Below are 20,769 nucleotides of genomic sequence, written 5' to 3' on the forward strand. Positions count from 1 at the left end.
ACTTTTTGTTGAGGTGACTTTACCTTGTCACTTATTTTTTCAAACAATTCAGCTCTGGGGAGACTAGAGTTTTGTTATTAATCATTGCAAAACAATAAATATATATGACTCATGATGAAAAGCCTTAACCCACTCCTATGCCATAATGTGAGCAAATGAAGAGCATAATATTGATGGAAATTATACATCATAATATACAATGGCGCTGCTAATGTTTGTATTTCGCCCTCATGTATTTGCATTATTAAATGTAAAAAAGAAACTCAAAACACTCCATACCAATTTTTCTTAAAACAAGCTATCTTGAATTCAATGGCATAATCTTCTTGACAAGTCAAAACTCCTATGCATTTTGGCAAACAAGCCTTCCTCAGGGAGTCAAATCTAGGTCCGACATAGGTTCTTTTATAGAGATAGTCCACCAGCAGGAAAGCTCCATTTGTACAGGAACTCTCTGTCAAACAGAAACATGTAGGAAAAGTTAACATCATTTATAAAAAATACTAAGCCAATAAAAATAATCCTAAAAGTAAAATTTAAGTTCAAGCCTGGAGGTTCTGTGGCTTGTAAATGCCTCCCTTTGGTATATTTATCATTGCCTATCTTATTCTCTAATGGAAAGAGGAGCATGATTAATCCCAAAAGCTTCCAATTAACATGGATCACTGTTATGATGGTCTAATGTTGGGCCATGGGATAACTGACATAACATGCTGCTTTTATGCTTTGGTAATCTGTCTTGTTGATGTCTTTTGTCCTTCCTATATAAAATAAATATAGTCCTACTGATGGAAGATTCCATTACAGGTGGAGCACAGTTATTGGTGGACTTTTTCTTTGCATTGGAGGTTTGATTTGTCAAGAGGGCCATGCCATAAAAACAAAGGCAGCTGAATTGCTTTATAAACAGAGTGGCTTGTTTTTGTTTTTTTTTTTATTCCTGATAAATTTAAGCTCATCCCACTCAAAGAGTGCATCAACTGAATCCACACTGAATTCAGGAAGCGTCAAACATTGTTTGTGCAGGCGCTGCATCATATTCAAAATCAAATATGCATATTTGTGTCTTTCAGACTGATTTTTCCAAAGTGGGCAAAATTATTTTTTCTTAGAAAACATCTGCATTGGTAAGTGGAAACAAGGTAATTTCCAAAACTTGTGTGTGTTTGGTAGGACCGAGTCGGTATGTTACCAGTTTTAGAATAAGATTAACTACCACCGTTTTTACTGTATTATAAAGTTTATCATCACATATTAGTCCATGTGGCACTTGTGACTTTTACTATCCACACAACTATTTTTTGTCCAAGCAGAAAAGTGAGCATTTTGGTGTTTAAAGGTAATGATAAAGAAATAAGACATCTTAAAGAGATATTCTTTATAAAAATTTCAAATATGTTTTATTTTGAGAAACAAATATCTATTTCAGCAACAGAACTACTTACAGGTTAATGAATTAGATGATTATGTCAAAGTAAAATTTTGTAATTCACTGCTACAGCAACAGTGGTGATATGTCTGTATGTACGATTTCTGCTTTCATGCCATAGGAGTTTAACTGAAGCAAAATTAAGAATTTAAGCACAAAAAAGAAACATTTCAAAACGGATAGTGAAAAATAACAAGTTCAAGAAGCTTATCGGCCCAACAATGTTGGTTCTGTTCAGAGTCTCTGTCTCTTTCTCTCTGTTTCTTTCTCTTAATGCACCACTTTTTTTTAGGAAGACATCTTCTCTACTTCAACATCCATCTCGCTCTAATTCAAGATGAAAAAATATATATATAATTTTTTTTTTTCTCAGGCCACAAAAATGCTATACAAAGTCAGAGGAATCATCATCCCGTCTGTCAGTTTAGATTCAATCAGCTGTCTTTCTCAGCAGGGATACAAAGCAGGAAAAATACAGTTTTCCTAATCATCTATTTTTCTGAATTACCTACTTTTTACATTATAAAGAATAAAGTTAGGTGAATCATTTAACTTTTTCTGCTTTGATGCTTTTCTGGAGACACATTTTACTTATATGCTCATTTTTTCCACTTTGCTGTCCATTTTCCTTCAATTTAACTAAAATCATTACACAATATTTCTTTCATTTAATAACGTTATTGTATGATTTATAAAGATGCTGTAAGATATGGTTTAACTGATTCTGCTTTGTCAAAACAGGAAAGCAGAATTAATAAAGAAGATTGTGTTCAGTTTAATGAGACTGTTCAAGAGTTTTGCTTTGGAAAAATAAAACTAATCATTGTGATTAGTGATGTGAGGGAGCTGCAGCTAAAGGAACGCCCTGATTCATGTTCAAACTGATGAAAACTTTTACAACCCCACTGCACTTCAAAGAATAAATGATGGCACCAGATTATGCATGAATCTTGGGGTTAAAGATGAATGATTAAAGCAGGGCGGGAAGTGGGAAGAATTGTGAAACCTAGAAAAACTGCAGCTAGTAGCATTACTAGTAGGCGGTTTGGTAGGTGGGACACTGGTAGGATTTCATGTACTTGATAGCAAATTTGAGCTCCTTGCTCTTCTTGTCCCACTTGTGAATGGACACAAGCAGCAGCTGCTGGTCCACTTTGCGGCCCATGATGAGGAAGTTGGAGCCCAGGTTCTCCAGCTGAGAGCACGGACAGTTGGCCCCGTTCTTAATGTACAGGGTCAGCTTCTTCAAGTCCTTCTTTCTGAGCATGCCCTGCTTCAAAACCTTCTTCTTCTTTTGGGCTGCGATCAGCTTCCTGTCACCCTTTTCCTTTTTCACCTCTTTGATTTTCATCTTTAGAACTGAAAGAGAGGGAAAACAAAAACAAGCGATGTTTTAACTTAGATTAACTTCTCACACAAACTTTGTGAATTTGTCATTCTTAAACCTTTAATCCATTTGAACATCACTTCTGAAACTTTTACACATCTCAAATACTTTGCAAACATTCTCCTCTGCAATAAAGTTGTTTTCTATTTTCAAAACCCACTGGCACTGTCAAAATTATGACCTGTTTTCTTTGTACATTTTGCACACAAGCACTCAGAAACATTGCAAGGTTGACCTTTTTTTGTTATGATTTTTTTAATAAAATGAAATTACCTTTCATGTGCTTTGATTTGTAACAAATTTCATGTGCGAGTTTATCACAGGAATTACTTGTTGAAAAATTGTCTGTTTTTTATTAGACTTAATCTCCAACTCATTTTACACACCTCTATCTCCTGAGTTTCTGACTGTATCAGAAATATTCATCAGCAAGATACAAGTCATGTTGCTTTGAAGTGTTGTTAAATTCTAACCAATAAATGGTATGGCAAATCCAATTACTGGGTATTACCGATTCATTGTTACCTGTTTACACACGTTATCACCATTTTTACAAGTTGATAATGTTATTTACAACAATGACTTGTTTGAATCAGGACTGTAATCAAAGATAATGTGACTCTCATTTAGACCCTATGAGATCCATTTTTATATTATAGAAAAAACTGACAAACTCAGGTTTATCAATGGAATAAAGCTCTGATGTTTAGTACTAAGTCTTGTGTTTATAAATTTCTATTTTAATCACATAAACAACATAAATGGCTACAAATCTGAGATTTACAGATATTGTGCTAAAATTTGGTGTGGTAATAACTGACAGTCAGTCACAACACATACTCCGAGTGCTAACAGATCAATATTGCAGAATTGCGTGAGACTGTACATGTTCTTTCCGAAGTTTGACCAAAACAGCTATAACTCTGCCTTTTTTTTTTATCTAGTTTAAAATTCTGACATGAAGGCAGCAGGCAATCTGCATTCTTTCAAGGAATGCTTGGCCTTTAATTAAATGTGAAGATTAAAAGTGAACTGGCAAGCGATTTCAGACAGGAGTTCTCTGGGAAACCGTTTTTGACAGGAGAAATTAATCATAAGTTGGGCAGAGACTCAAGGTGTATATGAGGTAGATCACTGCGTCACTTCTCTCCTGCTTACAAGTTGCATAAATAGCCCTCGTTACACTGTGATATGTATCCTAAACATGTAAAAATATAGGATGTTCGACAAGGAATTTGTGCACCGATCAGCTCCTAGTTCACTTCTGGACGCAGATCCAGCTTTGATACAATGAGCATAATTTTATATGCACGGCTGAGAAGGTGTGTTTTTATGAATGACCGTATTCATGTGAGTTAGGATAAAATTGCCACCTTTCCTCTTTCATTTCACTTTAAATGTCCACTCGTGTTCAGTCTTATTTAGTCCTGAGTAATATGGTGGGGCCCTTTGTGCAGCCTGGCCAGCATCTTTGTGACAAGCTGTGCCCACGATTTTAAACAAACCGGCTCTCTTCTTTGTGAGAGCAGAAAAGTGTGCTGTCGTTTTGAGGAGAAGCAGAGTTTCTTCAAGCTAAAGCAGGAAATTTCTTTCACCAACCAGGTTTACATGATACGCTAGTACAGACTAGCATCTTAACTCATTTTTTGAATTCTGGTGTTGGAAGAAATCACACACCAAAAGTCAACTGTAACCAAATACAAAAAAAGCTTTGAGGGTAAACAGCTTCCAAAACTGAATAGAGCAGCATTCACAAACCATGAAATCAACTATAGCCCAAAAGAATAACATCATAGACTTATTTAGCCTTGCTCTTCAGTGTATATTGCCTTCTTATGTTAATCTAATCTCTCTTCCAGTCACATACAGTCTTGTTCATTAAATATATTTACTTAGCAGGCTATCAGCTGCCAAAATTTATAACATTTCATTCATATGGTCTGAATAAATGTGCCCTCTGATTCCTGGAACTGAAACCCTGGCATGTGAAAAGACTGAGATGCACAATCCAACAATTAACCAGTTAAAAAAATACAAATCTTGATTAATGTTGGGATTAATCCTGGAAGATGAGCTTGTATCTTGGCTGCAGCTCAGAGTGTGAAGATGTCTTTTGTTGTTCCTGGATGTGATAGGGGAATTATTCATAAGGGTCATGCTCAGTGTACTGAGACCACTTCGAAGGTGTGGTTAGTCATGATGTATTATCAAACTGTTTTGTCATTATTTTTACTTTAATTCCCTGAATTGTACAGTGAGACCAGAAAAAAAACAAAAAGCAGGATCTCTAAATCAAAACTCTGAGGCAAAAGTCTATGGACGTGGAAAATCAGCTGGTGTAAATTATAATACTGTGAAAGCCCCTATGAAGAGAAATAATGAAACAATTATGCTTTGGCTTCTTGCAAAAACCATTATAGAGTGAAACAGGAACAGCATATTAAATGAAAAACTTTGAAGGAATGCATATCGCCTGCCACCTTTCATGTCGGTGTTTTAAACTAAAATCATCTTTCAATGGGAAACAATGTTTTGGTCTAACATTTTAAATTATGATCCACATGGACATGTGAAGTATTGCAAAATCTTGCAAAATGTGTTAGTGCTTGGAGTATGTATTGAGGGTGACGCTAAGCTACGTCAGGATCACATTTAGCTCAGTATCTGTAAGAATAATTATAGCCATTTTTGTGTTGCCTAAGGTCAATTACTGTGGCGGTCATCTTGAATTAGACTGATTGCAAAAGTAAATGAGCTGTAGAAGTAAATTCAAAGATTACATTTTGAGTGTTTCACTAAAATCTGTCCAATAATTCATGAGATATTTTGCTAACAGGCAGACACAGTTCACTCCAATTGGTAATGACAAAGATCACATCTAAAAACAGATCTTGTGTGATCCTTTAGTGCTCAAATTGTGTGTTGGGAATCACTCTCAGCTACTAACAATACATTTTAGCTCAATAGCTCTAAAAATGGCTGAGTTAAAGTTATTTTTATGATTGCTAAAGTTGCTGAGCTGTGGCAACCATCTTAAATGGGGTTGACTCAAAAAGTTACTTAGTTATAGGTGTAGATTGTTTTCAGAGAGTTTAATTTAAATTCATCTAGTTTATGAGATGTTTAATGCTAATGTTGCAGACAAACTAACACACACAAACATTGGCAAAAACACAGCTTTCAGTAATGGGCAGGAAAAAAAACGTATTACAATAATTTAGGAGACAGAAAAAAGGCTCTGCTAGTCAAAGGAAGTCACAGAATAAAAGTGTAAACTACCTGTTGACGTCTTCAGATGCTGCCAGTAAACTAAAGTATTTTATGAATGATCTTCACATAATAATATTTTACAGCAGACTTATCATTTACAAAACCAGTTGCCTCACTTTCTTGCTTACAGTGACTTTAGGCTGAAACAAACTGTGTGACCGCTGCTGATCTTTCCATTTAAATATATATATTTATTACTTACCAAAGTCGCTGGCACAGTAATGCTCCATGATGTTGTCTGCTTTCAGCTCGTTGTCGCAGGGAGGGCAAACCTTTGACACTGAGAAGACAAGAAAATAATTTCTCATCAGTTGAATTTAATAAGATTTCATTTGGTCCTAATAAAACCAGATTAGCTAATACCTAACATCTGAGTTGAGGTCATTATTAGTCAAGTGTAGGCAGCCAAACCCATGCTGTGGGTATAAAAAAAAAATTGTTAAACTCTGAGCACTTTTGAGTCACATATTTGCAGCCCCCACCGGCTCCTCTTGTCAGACACTATTTGCTGCAGAGCAAATTCTATGTCCTGCAGATTGAATGATGTTTGCCCTGCAATTACACAGGAGAAAATGTTTTTATTCGGACCGTTGTATATTTTGGTGGTGCAGGCGTGGTCTTGGCTGTGCAGGAAGGTAAACGCTGTGGCGGGAGCTGCTGTGCAGGGTGAAAAGTGATTTCAGCACATAGACACAGGCAGCACTTAAGCCACACAGCAACCGCACATTGTGAAACAGCAAGGGGCAAACCAAAGCAACAAGTTCCTGTTTATTTGTAACTCCAAATTTATGGTCACGCATGCTTTGCTCAAGAGCATGTTTAGCCTAGCCAAAGCCTTACTCTGACATGGGGCTTTGTGATTGTTGTTGCTGTGTATACACACAGTGGAAGCAAAGAAAAGGCACTATGTGGATCTTTCCTAATGTATTTAGTTCAATATGTTACTTGTTTTCAACACATGCTGCATTGAAATATAAAGTATACTTGGAAATACAAGTAACCCTAGACTTTTGCCACTTAGGAAAAAGAAAAACTAGCTTTGTGAAGGTTTCAAGTTTAAGAAATGCACACAACCCTTAGGAGGTTGACTGTTCTACACATGAAATAGCTTCTCACTAATCTAAAACACACTCACACAATGAGTCAAGTGAGAGAACAAGATATAATTTTAGAAAGGGGGAGAAAAATATGTTGAAGGAATCTTCCCCACACCACATATACAGTGTTTGCTCCGACAGGGAAGACAAATCTGATTTGAGTCAACGAGTCTGAAGGAAAAACAGAGCTGACCTTTTGCTGAGTGGGACCTTTTTTTAGCGTGACTGCTTGTACGAGAGCTACATTTTTCTGTCGTTCACTCACCGCGATATCTAAAATATGTTTTCCCTTAAGTGCTGCCTGTTCCCTCTCTGTTCCCCCAGTCTCCTGCATACAAACACACAGATTCAAACACACACACCAGAGAGTCCTCGCACAGTTCAGGCCCTGGGGTTAAAAGTCAGGGTTCAGAGGTTATCACCCCAGCCCAGACCTCAGTGTCTGGACAGATAATGAGAGGGGTCAAAGTTTGGCATGCTTTGCTGCTTGGGTCGTGGGGAGGTGAGCCCCCTTACCACCACTGAGTGTATGTATGAATGTGTGTGTATGTGTGTGTGCATGTTGAGTTTAGCTGATCCATGTTCTTGCAGCCAGTTTCTCTCCTCAGAGGGTTCCCATGCTTTCACAGGCTGATCGGGGCCAGGCATGAAATTGTCTGGTGCTGATGTGAGGACTGGAACAGACAACCAAACTTCTCTGGATTTGAATGTTTTTTAATGATTTTCTTCAAGTTTGTCGTGTCTTATTTAGCCTCCATGGCTAACATGGCTTCATTTGGGTTCCACTGGGGCAGTGCATTGACAGGAGACCCAGCAGTGTCGATGCCAGAGGATGTGTCAAAATGAAACCATGAAATTTAGTTGAGCTCAGACTGAAAACCACCATCTCGATACTGCTGAGAAATAATTTAAGCTTTGACTACCCTCATCACTCGTCTCTGAAGCAATCACTGTCACATTCTGGTGGGAATCAATTCTGTGTAGCTTCGAATACAAGTGCAGGACTTTTTATATACATTTGTCTTCAGTAAATAAACAGACCTGATAATGCTTTGCTAAGTCAGTGGTGAAATGTATGTGCTATGTGATTAACTTTTGAAAAAAAAAAAATAAAGTTTTCTGCTTCATCGTTAGCTCTGGTTTTGGTATTTTTGTTTAATAGAGAAGATTTTAAGATTATGATAGATTTTGACTAATATTTTAGTCTCACAGAGTTATTTTTGTGGAGGATGAGAAGTTTGTAAGTCAAAGATTAAGAAGAAGAGTAAAAGGCTGATGGAAGCAGTATGAGTAGGGAGATGTTTTATTGGAAAGTCCTGCTGTTAATCTTCAAACAGTGAGCCAGAGTGGAAATGGAGAATGGCGAGGGTCCAAGAATTTTACAGCACTTTGTCATAGCTTTAGAGTTAACATCACTTTCTCCATTTTAGTCTCTTCTTTTTGCTGCCTTTTGTCTGTCATATCTACAGAAATCTTCAACAAAAAACATTGAAACTTTTGTGTGCACTTTTGAAGTACAAAAATGTGAAAGGTCAGTTGCAAACTCACTTTGGAATAAAAGCCTCGAAATGACCACAAAAAATACAAAATGTTGCTTTGATGTGTAAAAAAAAAAATACAAAAAAAAAAACCTGATGCACTCAGTTTTGTATAAACAAAAACATAAATTATAAACATCACAAAGTCACTAAAAGCACAAAAAAATGCATTTCTTATTCACATGAAATTTCTAAAATAATGCTGCTTGTCTTTCTGTGACACTTTAGAATCTCTTTAATTTACTGCAGACATACAGTTAAAGACATAAAGCGCATGTTCTGTCTGCAACCTTTGAAATGGTTTTGCTTTTGGTTGAATTTTAACAACAATACTTGCAAAGTTATGTGTTTTTTTGTCCTGTCTGTCGCTTCAAAATGCACTCACATCCTTTCATAAAGGTCTACCACAAACAAGGGCAACCAAATCAAACAATATGTTTGTCGGATTCTCTGACTTGTCTTACTCTTCAGTTCTAGCAGTCTGAGCATTACACTTTGATGAGAAAAACGTTCCATTTAAGGTATTTTCGGGTCACTATCTGATGCCTCATTTGGGCCCTTCAAGTTATGAGCAGCCGCACTTATGACATAAAATAGTAGTGTGCAGGAGATGAAATACAGTGTGTGATTTATGTCCAAGGGCCTCACATCTGTTTAAATGTGGCATGCAGACAGACAGAGGAGAGCTTAAACATGGCTCAAAGGCGGGACCCCTGGGGGCCCTAAAACAAAGCTCACTCCTTGCATCTGTAGGAATCCTATACAGAAGAGAAAGTACCTCCTGAAAAGGCCTCTGCACTCTTCCATGCACCGAGCATTGGATCACATTTTCCTTTCATATAGTGGCAGCCAATGCCACATGAGTAGAGTCCATTGTGATGCTGGATGCCTGTCAGTATTGCCTGTCTCCTTTAACATGGCTGTAACTTAAACTGGCCACATCAAAGAGAGAACAGCGAGGACAGACAATAACTATCATACCATTCAGTTTCATTGACTTCAACTGGAATGCTCTCTTAAAATGAAACTAGCATTCCTTAAAGGAATTCATACTGTCTGCTACCTTGCATGCCAAAGTTTTAAACAAAGATCTCTTGTGATCCCTTAGCGATCTAAGTATGCAATTGGGATAACTCTCAGCTACTAAAACACCAAATTTAAGCTTAATATTTGTAAAACCTACAGACTTATAGCCATTTTTTAGGTTGATTAGCTGTGGCTGCCATCTTAAATAAGGTTGACTACAAAAGATAATCAATTGTACATGTACATGCAATGATTCTGAGAACTGTAATAAAATCAGTCCTGTGGTGCATGAGATATTTTAGTAACAAACAAACAAACACATTTATAGACACAAACAATTACATGATCACCCATCTTTCATTGCGGCAGGTCATAAAAAGACCTTCTAAAAGCAAACTTGTAAGTTTGGTTGTAGCTACTTGCATTCTGTAAAACATCCAGTGCAAAGCCTTTTCTGTCTTCATCATATTGATTTATTGACACACACAGTAGCTAAAAGTAGCACCATTAAAGTGGAGTTGAGGTGGCCGGATGAGCTGTTATCTGAGTTCAGCTGGGCTTCTCAGCTCCTGGGAGAAGACCAGTCTGCTCGTCTTCCCTGATATAATATACAGACTTGTGTTTCACATAATCACGCCCCGCAGGCTCCTGACACACGCACAAACAAAAGTCATCACATGCACACACACAAGCCAGAAGTCATTCACACACGTAACATGAGCTCAGGTAGTCTTGGAGTTTGTCTAACTTTCTGCGATGGCACAAAGGTGGAAAGTGAATTTAACTCTGTACTGTTAGTTTCCACAGAAACCCTCGAACCGTGCTATATCATGTAATTGCAGAATAGCTCAGATAGCATTAGGGCCTCCCGGACGGGGAGAGCAGCAGGTACTGTACTGCTTAATTTCTGCAACTGAGTCTAACTCCCTGAGATTTTGGTGTATTACCGCAAGATTCCTTTTTATGATCCACCAGTGTCCCCCAATGCCACTGACGGTTCCCAGAAAACTCACTTCTGAGAGTTCTTAGCTGAAATTCCCTTTTTATTATTGCTGGCTTTCGTTTTGTGTTTGTGCATGTGTTTGTGTGTTTTTTAAAGCCAAAAACTTGTCCTCGGCGTGGCCTCTTCGGCACATCTGAGAATCTCTAGTTCTTAGCAAAATGTCAGTGGCTGAGCCTTCAGGCTAGAAGTAATATGGGTTCACTCTCAGTTTCAAAGACACACACAGACACAAAGACACTCATACAAAAACATGCCTAAATATAATTGTTATATACCATTTCATTTTTGATTTATTGTTATGCTTAATATTTGACTGTGACTTTAGCTTTTAATTTTAAGCAGAAAGAACAAAACATTCTTCTGTATTTTTGCTCCGATTTCTTTTTTACAACTTTTTGTAGTCTAGCAGCCTCTGATCATTATTTGACTAAGATAAACAATTGGATGCCTGTTTGAGGAGGTGGCAAATAACATTTAAGCTGCCTTCTTCTTGGAGAGCATGTTAAAGAATAAATTATGAATCTGCAGTGCCCAAATACTGCATAGTTGGTACCTGTCTACAAAAACAGAGCTGCAGGTTTCCCTCATGGAAAAAGTAAGATGTGCATTAATTTACCTGAGAATCCTTAAACAGTTTTTTCAAACTTAAAAATATCCCACATGTTAATTAGAGAACAGCAGCATGCTGTAAATGTTAGCTGCAGGACTAAGAAGCATTTAGTTTTATTAATTTTACTGCAGAGAAAATTAGTAGCATCCATCAAAAACAGTGAGGCAAAATAAACTTTTATTAAGTAAAATTTCACCATGTGGGAAAAGGATCATGCAAAGCAACCAAGAAATGATAATTAACAGTTAAAGGTAAGTGAAGGAATGATGTGGGAAATAAAAAGCTTTCTTCAAACTCTTATAGAAAGTGGAGAGGTGGACAGTTATTATTCTGCAGGAGGAAGCTTTTCTGCTTCCCTTCACTCTCCTGCTTCCCTCTCCTTTCACTCCATTCATCTCTATTAGGAACAATCATACTTTAGTGATTACCATTCTCTGCCCACTTCTCTTGTTCTGTCATGTCGACTAATTATCGGAGCTCAGTAATTGGCCTTGTAGTTAATTGTCCCACTGTCTGCCAGACCCAACAAAAGCGGAGCAGACTGGGACACAGTAGGGACTGTCCCCATTCCTTCTCTAAAAAAAAAACAACTCAATGACTCTCTCACAGCTCAGACGGCTTTTGTGAAGAGGCTGCTTTAGGTAGTTACGGTGCAAACACCCCCCGCCCCCATAGACACACACACACGTACACATTTCTAATAAGTTCACACTCATTTTCTGATCATCATTTTTTTCTTTCTTTCCACATTTAGTAACATGATGCAGAGCAGCTTCTGAGTGTCTCACACAAACATCAGACATTCTCTATGAACTCAGTTATTAGAATGATTGATTAGGTGTAGATTGATGTTTACTGATAAGGCTGAGTGTGCATGTATGCATGTGTGTTACTCTTTTTTGGGAGGGTTAAGATGAGTATGTCATCAGTTAATCTTAACTCAGTCAGTCTCTATTCCCTGGAGTCTCCAAGTTTCCCCATTTCCATCTTTTCCCAAGGTGTATGAGTTCTCCTGAACTGTCCATTACTCAGGAAATTTCCCCCTTAGCCACTTTCCTGCTTCTGTCTCTCTCCCTGACAACCTCTTGATAGACTTTTACTTAAACGTTCATGTCATTACTTCAGTCAGAGTAACTAAATGAGCCTTACATCTTTGCAGTATTGAAACTTTTGTTGCATAAATCTCTACAGAATCTTAAATACTGATTTGATTTAATAAGGCTGTTGATGAGATGGCTGCAATCCTGAAATTTATAAATGAAGAAACAAAATTACACTATTTTTAATTTGTTTCTCTTTTTCTTGTTTTACTTTTTGACTGATATCTGGAAATCACGAGTATTTCTCTTTATTTAACCCATGTTAAGCATTTATTCAGTATGTCATTAAATCTATTTTTTGAGCAAAATTCTTAAGAGGTTTTGACAAAGTTGCACTTTTCGGAAACTTAACATTTAATCTGATTATAATGTGGTTGTTGTGCTTTTTATGTGATTTATAGCTGACAATAAAATTGTAGCCTTAGAAAACTGCCTTGTTAACATGTTGCCTGCTGTTTCAGCCATAAATTTGACAAGTAACATTATGTTTTATTATGTGAGTAAGAACATTAGTGCCCTACCTGGTGGCTGGGTTGCATGGTTTCCAGTGAACTGCATGGGGATGCAGAGGTCATTATCAATAGGAAACTTGTCACAGGTCAACATCTCTGGCCAGGGGAAGCCATAAGTTTCCATCACCGGAGCGCAGCTGTCCCTGACAGCCTCACACAACGAGCGGCAGGGATAGATGGGTCTGTCCAGACACACAGGTGCAAACAGCGAGCACAGGAACACCTGCGTATCAGCATGGCACCTTTTAGCGAGAAGGGGCACCCAGCTGCCCGCCTGGTGTTTGACTTCTAGCATGGTCTCGTGGTCCAGGAGGTTGGGTAGCCTCATCTTCTTGTAGCCCACATTATGGCACAGGCGCAGGTCGGCTGGTATGTCCACACACTGGGGCTGCTTGGTGTAGAAGCGGCCATTGTGGAAGTTGTCTGACTGCCAGCTGTAGTAGTCATACTCATCTGCAGCCACAATGGTAAAGAGAAGGAGGGAGAAAAGAGACAGGCCAAGTGGCAAGCTGAAGAAACTCTGGGTTAATGCCAGCCCGGGGCATTTTTGTCCATGAGCCATGCCTTTCTGAATTCACACAAACAATTCAAGAAGGCTGTATCCAAAAGTCTCCAAAGTAACCCAGTAAAGACAAAATTCTCAGAAAAGATAAGAACAAGTGGGCCAGGCGTACAAGCTGTAATCCCTTTTGTTTTCTCCAGAGTACGGTCACAGCGAGTTTAAAACAAAACTGTTTAATTCCCTTCTTCCCTAGAGAGTCAGCCCTCTAAACCTCCCTGAAACACCTCTCTGTGTTTAGATGTGTGCCTCTGGTAGTGAAATGGGGACGCAGCAGGGACAGACGAGTAGGACCACTTATTTCTCTAATTTAACCTGATTACAGTTTCTCACGCTCCTGACTTCACCCTCACTTTATGCTGTCTCCAGTCCACTCTTGCTCTGTATCAGTCTGTGGCTGTAAAGAAGAGTACCTAGATTTTAAGAGCCAGTGGTAGCTGCTTTCCTCAGCTGCCTGCCCCCCTATCAAGCTCCCAGACCATTCATCTTCCTACTGGCCTCCCCTGGACTCACTCACAACAGCCTCAACCAATCACAGCCATGAAGGGAGGCTGCCTGCAGGACACTCCCTCTGCTCCTTATTCTCAGCACAACCCCTCCTTTAGAACAAGTGAACAAGAGAAACTATAAAAGAACACTATGGTAAAGTTCTCTTGGTGTGGTTTTTAATCTATCTGTAGAAATGGAAGTATTTTCTTTTATTATAACCACACTCAGCATGTGCTGTGATAGAGCAAACCCAACTTCGATTTACTTATTTGAGAGCCAAGAAGGTCTCTCCACTTGTAACAAAGGATGTCTGCTTGGCATTTAGGTCTGCTCACTTCATTAGGTGGATAAAGTCTGGCAGCAAGCCTATGCTGGCACAGAAACACACACACTTGCAAGCACCACTGTAAGTGCAAAAAAACTCAGGGGATAGATGAGTGTGGTGGGAGGGAAGAAGCTGGGACAAGTGAGGTTACAGAGAACTGGTTGTGCAGCTACACTTGATGGTTTGCAGGCACTATGAGAGATACAGTATGTTAATGTACATGTTGGCTGTATATATAGACACATACTGACCCTCTTTCTGTCCATACCTCTGACACAGGGATGACCTTCACCTTTGAAGCAAATTCACTGGAGGGGAAACAGTGAGACCAAAAAGGACATGGGATCAGCAGCTCTCACACGCAGAATGTTCCTGAATCTTGCTTTCAGTCTGTGTCACGTATTAACTCTTTTCCTCATGTGAACGAACAGTGAACGCAGGCTCGTGCAAGTAATTCTTAAGTGAATGTTTGCTTTTGCTAACTGATATTTTATCACAATATTTCAGGATTGTTAGGACACAGGATGGCTCACTTAGCAGCTGGACACTACTGACACAAAGAGATTGTTATGTTTTATTATCTGTAAGTGGCTTTAGAAGAACAAGATAAACATGAGAAAGAGTGCTGCACAGCAGGAAGTGAACTTATATCAGAATCAGAGATTGTATTGTTTCTCTTTGTGTCATGCAGAAGATAAAATTCCTGAAAAAGCAGTCTGTCTATGAAGTCTAATTCAATAAAAGGAACTCTTTTAGATGCAAATGTGGGAAAGCCAACCAGATCAATAAAAGTTTACATTATTTAAGTGCCTATGTAGTTTAAAAATTTCTTGACTACATTTTCACTTATGTCCAAATGCTGCCTTAGCAGTTGAACATGTCCTTCATCAACTTAAACCTCTGTTGACTTATTGGCGTGTGTGGATGTTGGAGACTGTCTCTGGGAATCAAAAAGCTGCCAATAGAGTAAACAAGCACATCTCCTAACCCGCTGCAGTGTAGAAAGACAAGATGGTCTTCTGAAGTATCCCTGAAATACTATCCTCATGCCTGAAAGTTAAATTAAGTGGATCCTAACAGCTTTTTTGATACATAACTAAGTATGCTGCAAAATCGCATCGACCGTATTTGCTCACATCATCACCTCCATCACTCAAACTTTGCCTTTATCCTCCAAAGTTGTGTTATTTATGGCCAGAAATTGCTCTGCTAACCTTTGCACCACAACTAATCAATATTACTCACAGCTAATAATTTGTGGACCTTAGGCTTCCTTGAAGGGGTAGTTTATCTGTGCACACATCCCTATCTTGAAGTATCTTGCAGACATGTTTGTGACCTATTTTAGGACCGCCAGCATTTCCTCTTGATACAAGCAGTGTCCTGCCTTCAAGTCAGCAACAAAAGTGTCTTTCATGGTAATCAATCAACAATGGTTGTCTCTCCTTGTTCTCCTTCCCCATTACTGGCCCCTTTGGCCACTGGCCAATCAATTCCTCTCTTAAGTTTCCAGCATTCTGATTGGATGGGGGTTTTAAGATTAGGTCCAGTCTTTATTGTTCTGCCTAAAGGTTTAGCATGGTTTCAAAAGAATGTCTTAGCAATTGTATGAGAGAGAGTGGGTGCGTTTGGAGATGGTGGTTTAGTGTGTGTCAGGGTGATTGTAAAGACGAAAGGATGAAGAGTGGGTGAGGTGGCCAGCCGCCCAGATATGCCCTCCGAGAAGAGTTTGAATTCAAAACCACACAAGAAGATGGGGGAGATGATGTGGAAGAAAAGACAAGCCAATACATTCCCTGTCCTTCTCTGACGGATTTTCTACTAAAATGTTTAAAAAATGTATTTTATACATTGTAAATTCAATAGATGCAACTTTATGAACTGTTGAAGTTGTGCAAAAGTTTTATGCAGTGATAAGTTTTGAGTAAAGCCTCATTTTTTTACCACACACATCAAACTTGCAAAGCAAAAGTCAAAATTAGGTTGCAGAATTCCCATATGCCTCAGTCTGCATCACACACAATTCAATGCACTGTTACTTTAAATTGTGGTTTGAAGGATGAATCTTCCCTTTCTAAATTCCACATTTTTCTGATAACCTTTTGACATAGAATAGTTCATTTTCATTTTAACTAAATAAAAAAGGCTTTCATCCCTCAACATAAGCACTGTAAAAAAAAAAGTGGCAAACAACTTATTTTAAAAGCAATAGCTGTCAGGAGAAGTCTTTGATGTAAATAACATGGTAAAAATAAATTTTAGAAAACAGAGCACAGTGATGAACCTAACCTGCAAGCATCTGGGATTTTCAAAAGCAGAAAACTTCTGAACCAACTGGAAACTCCCTATATTTATGTGTATTTGTCAGAATTACATACACAGATTTTCAATATTTATTTTAAAGAATATAAGCCTGTTCAGTCCTGCCTTATTTATCAACTCCATTATGTTGTACTAATATTTTTGTTAATGTCTAGCCTTGTCGCAGTGCTTTGAACATGAATATTGGGTGAAAGTGGTGTGGTCTTTCCACACATTTCAACATTTCCACTCTTTATGTGGTTATTATGTCACTCTATATATGTAAAGTCCATTATTCACATTATTCAGTCTACAGAATAGAAAAAGCAAATATTTCTCCATTAATGCCACTATATTGGATAAATCTGTCAGTTTGACCATCATTAGGAAATATCAGGCTTATGTGAAATGACTGATTTCTGCCTCATTTCAGCTTGTTTCGCTCAGCCTCTGGCCAGGAACAACTTTGTTGGAGGGAGAGCTATTGCACATAGTTGCTGAAATGTGATGAAATAATGCTGGAAGATTTTAGCACCACACTGTTACATAGTGTTAAAGCTGTAGATGTCAATCACTGGGCAGTGATGGAAAGACATGCTGTGCTTGTCGTTGCCTGTCTTTGGCTTCTCTTCGACACACAATCACAATCAGCTCAGTCAACTGTTGCTTGATTCTTGTGCTTTTTCTTTGCTGTCTCTGTCTCTGTCATACAAGTTACAGCTTCTCCTTTAAACATGGGAAGGTTGACAGCAGGGTCAGGAGGAATGCTTAGTCACACAATCAGACAGTTTTTCCTCCCTTTTCCCGTCGCAGACACACACACAGTCACTCCTCCCTTTACTGTCAACTTAAACCTTTGAGCAGGAGCTTCAGCTTCCCCGTGTCGGACGCTTTGTAAAGCAGCTTTGACCAGCTCACCGTCATGGAATCCAATGGAAAGAGACAGACAGAAGAAAGAGTTACCCCAACTGGGCCCAGGGTTTTTTTCCCCCTTTAGTGTGTGTGTCAGCTTCCAGTAAAAACTTCTGAGTGACAGGAGATGTACTCTGAATGTTGAGAAACAAGCTGCAGCATACCTCCAACAGACTACTATCATAACAGAGCCAAAGATGATGCCTGTTGTCAGCATTTTTGGAAAAACCTGCTACCGCTGTGCTAAAATTCACACAATTGGAGCATATTTGTTAAAGGGAGGGTACTTGCATATCTGAATTGCATTCCTACATGAAAAAGTAATGTTTTCTCCACTGAAAGAATTCAAGAGTCATCCTTTGTTTTATCAGTCTTATTCCAGCAGATTACATTTTATCCTGTAGCATCTTAATTTTGTTTACACGCATGCAAAACTTACCAATGCAAATATATACATAAAAAAGTCCAACAAGAGAAGAGCAATTTAAAAAGTAAGAAAACCTTTTTGCAGAGCTCTTGAAATGTCAAATTCATGGCACATTTACTTATCTTGGGCTAACTTTGTTAAAGTTAAACACACACTCACACCACCTCCCTATCTCACTTTTTACCATTTGATTTGTTTATTTTAAAGGAAAGAGATAGGACCAGTTCAACCTGGAGATTTTATTAGCCCTGAAGATTCAACAGAAGCACTGCAAGTTTCAGGCACTGAAATCTGACTCTACTGTAATGGAGTTTACTTTGGGGGTAGTTACCTTTTCCAAATAAACCACATGACAAACTGCTGCAGGTCCAGCAGCATTCCTTAGTTATGCAGAATAAATAAATGTGGAGAGATGTTTTTGGGTAAGTCATTTATTTAAAGAAAAGCTATTGAAGCTAACCAGGTTTCTCTTTGACTTCCTGTTTTAGCCGACATGTTGGCTACTGTACAGCTGCGTTTTATCACAGCTCTGTTTTTGAGGCCATTTCTCTGTTTGTAATTTGAACCCAGGTGAGAGTTGTATGTTTAGTCAGTGACTACAAGATCTGCAGTGATTTATGGGCTGTAGATTTCTTTGTTAGACACTTTCCTGCTACCTGATCTGTTTGCTGTTGAGTGTGTTTAGTGATCCATCTTTCAACATGCAACCATAAGTATGTTAACAAGAATAGCCAGAACTCATTTTTCCTCCTCACCTTATCTCTTCATCTTTTTGTATTTAGCATACAAGTGTTTTTTTTTTTTTTCAATACAAGATCTTTGTTTATCTCCATAACGTCTGGGGTCATCAGTCAAGGCTCAGGTCTCACTCCTGAAATATGAGTTGCAACAAACGGGAAAAGACTTTCCCATATCTCAGTGAAAGATTGCATGATGAGAGAAGTTCTGGGCATTTCTATCTGCCTTCAGCAGTTTTTATTTCACAATCTATGAAACTCTAATACTGTCTCAAAATAAATTTATGGCTCATTTATTTCAATTTATTTTCTTTTTTTGTATATAGAGCCTGTTTTTACCTCAGTAGGGAAGATTCCAATCATCATTTTCTAAACTGAGCTGGAGCAATCAATGGACACCAGGAAATGCACCAAAAAGCTGACGTATATTTCACTTGGTTCAGCAGCTTCTACTAAAATAAGACATCTCTGTCATTTAAATTTGTACTTATTGTCACAGATGTCTGTGAAAAAAATGACTGGGAATTATCAAATGCATTACCCAGATCTGTGACATTGTCCAACCAGATGTTTCTACTTTTCGTTGCATTTTATGAGCCGTTTGTTATTAAAAATTTTTTTTGCTGAGCAGCCCTCAAAAGTATTTATTTACACAGCCTTTCAGATTTATCAGCCTAAACATTACTGACACAAAGTGAGGGGAAAAAAGTCACTAGTAAAAACTCTTTATTGGTGCCTGGACGATAAAAATTCTGGATGCTCTGCAGTTATCAGTTTTGTGACAGATTTCAGTCTGATTCCAGTAAATATTAATGTCATTCATCTTCTTTTCTCAGACATAAAATATAATATTTTGTTTTAGCTTCTAAATTCAGCAACACTGTGTTCTTTCTAACTCAAGCTTATAGTGCTATCAGTTCAAGAAAGAAAAGACAGATCACCTTAGATTCAAATAATTTTTTGCAAAGCAGGCAATAATAAATAGCCCTATTAACAGAATATATAACATTTTATGAATGTGTTATCTTAATGTGTCCCATTACACTTTAAATTTGTCAAAAAGAATGAATTTGTTGTAAAAAATACATATTTTTAATCTAATTCAGGATCTTGTCCTAGCCCTAATAAAGCAGATAAGTGCCCAAAATAATCATAATAAAGAATGATTTCTGTAAAGTAAATAATGCAGCAATTGTCAATATTTTTTTTAACTTTTTAAAATAAAGATATTTGTATGAGGATGGATGGATGAACTCTAAATATAATACTAGTAGTAGTAGATATTAAAGGAAATAAATACTCCTACTTAATTTGAACTTTTTCACTTTGCCTTAAATGTGTTTTTCCTTTTATTGAATACAGACTGTGTGATGGGGCAGCAGTAGCTTGGTGGTCAGTGCTGTGGTCTCAGGTTTGAGCCCAGGTTGTGTCAAGAAGAGCATCTGGTGTAAAATAAACAAAACAATTGCCAAACTTCTTGTGCAGGTTTGCTCGGTATGGCAACCCCTGCTAAGAGGAGCAGCTGAAAGAACTGAAAGAATAACGACTGAATAAAGACTGTCCCATACTTGCACTTGCTCATTACTCTTGAGGCAGGAGGTGCTATTTGTTTTATAAACTCTGAGCTCTTTTTCTCCTTGTACCTTTTAGGGATATGCATTACCATCCCTGAACTATTTGGGGAGGACAAAGATTCAGATTCTTATTACTTTTTACATTTAAACAACCAAGTTTAGTGCAACCAGTTGACATAACTAAGTAAATCAAATTCATTTCATTTTTTAGAGTGCAGTTGAATGGATAGATGAATACTGCTACTATTTTAGTGCTACCATTTTTTATGCAGGTTTTTTCAATACAGATGATTATTGGCTGAATAAAAGGAGCAATTGAACCTTAACAAAACAACTTGAACTGTGAACATTAAATATAAATGATCAAGAACTTTTATTGTGCTCTATATTACAACTTTACTTTACATATTAGGTATTTGAAGATGATGCATGCTCACTGAACGTTACACAACACACTTTAAATTATATTCATA

At 37.9% G+C, this 20,769-nt stretch overlaps 1 protein-coding gene across 1 annotated transcript; it reads right to left on the minus strand.

Moving 5' to 3' along the window:
• Positions 1-1,374: 1,374 nt before the first annotated feature.
• On the minus strand, positions 1,375-13,999 carry sfrp5 (secreted frizzled-related protein 5). The gene is made up of 3 exons (XM_017413057.3): positions 12,982-13,999; positions 6,289-6,366; positions 1,375-2,788 (listed from the first exon to the last, which is right to left on the minus strand). The coding sequence occupies exons 1-3, from the start codon at positions 13,532-13,534 to the stop codon at positions 2,463-2,465; spliced, it is 957 nt and encodes a 318-aa protein (XP_017268546.1). The 5' UTR covers positions 13,535-13,999; the 3' UTR covers positions 1,375-2,462.
• Between the last annotated feature and the right edge of the window lie 6,770 nt (positions 14,000-20,769).

Source organism: Kryptolebias marmoratus, linkage group LG22 (genome assembly GCF_001649575.2).
Source record: "Kryptolebias marmoratus isolate JLee-2015 linkage group LG22, ASM164957v2, whole genome shotgun sequence".
Taxonomy (NCBI): Eukaryota; Metazoa; Chordata; class Actinopteri; order Cyprinodontiformes; family Rivulidae; genus Kryptolebias; species Kryptolebias marmoratus.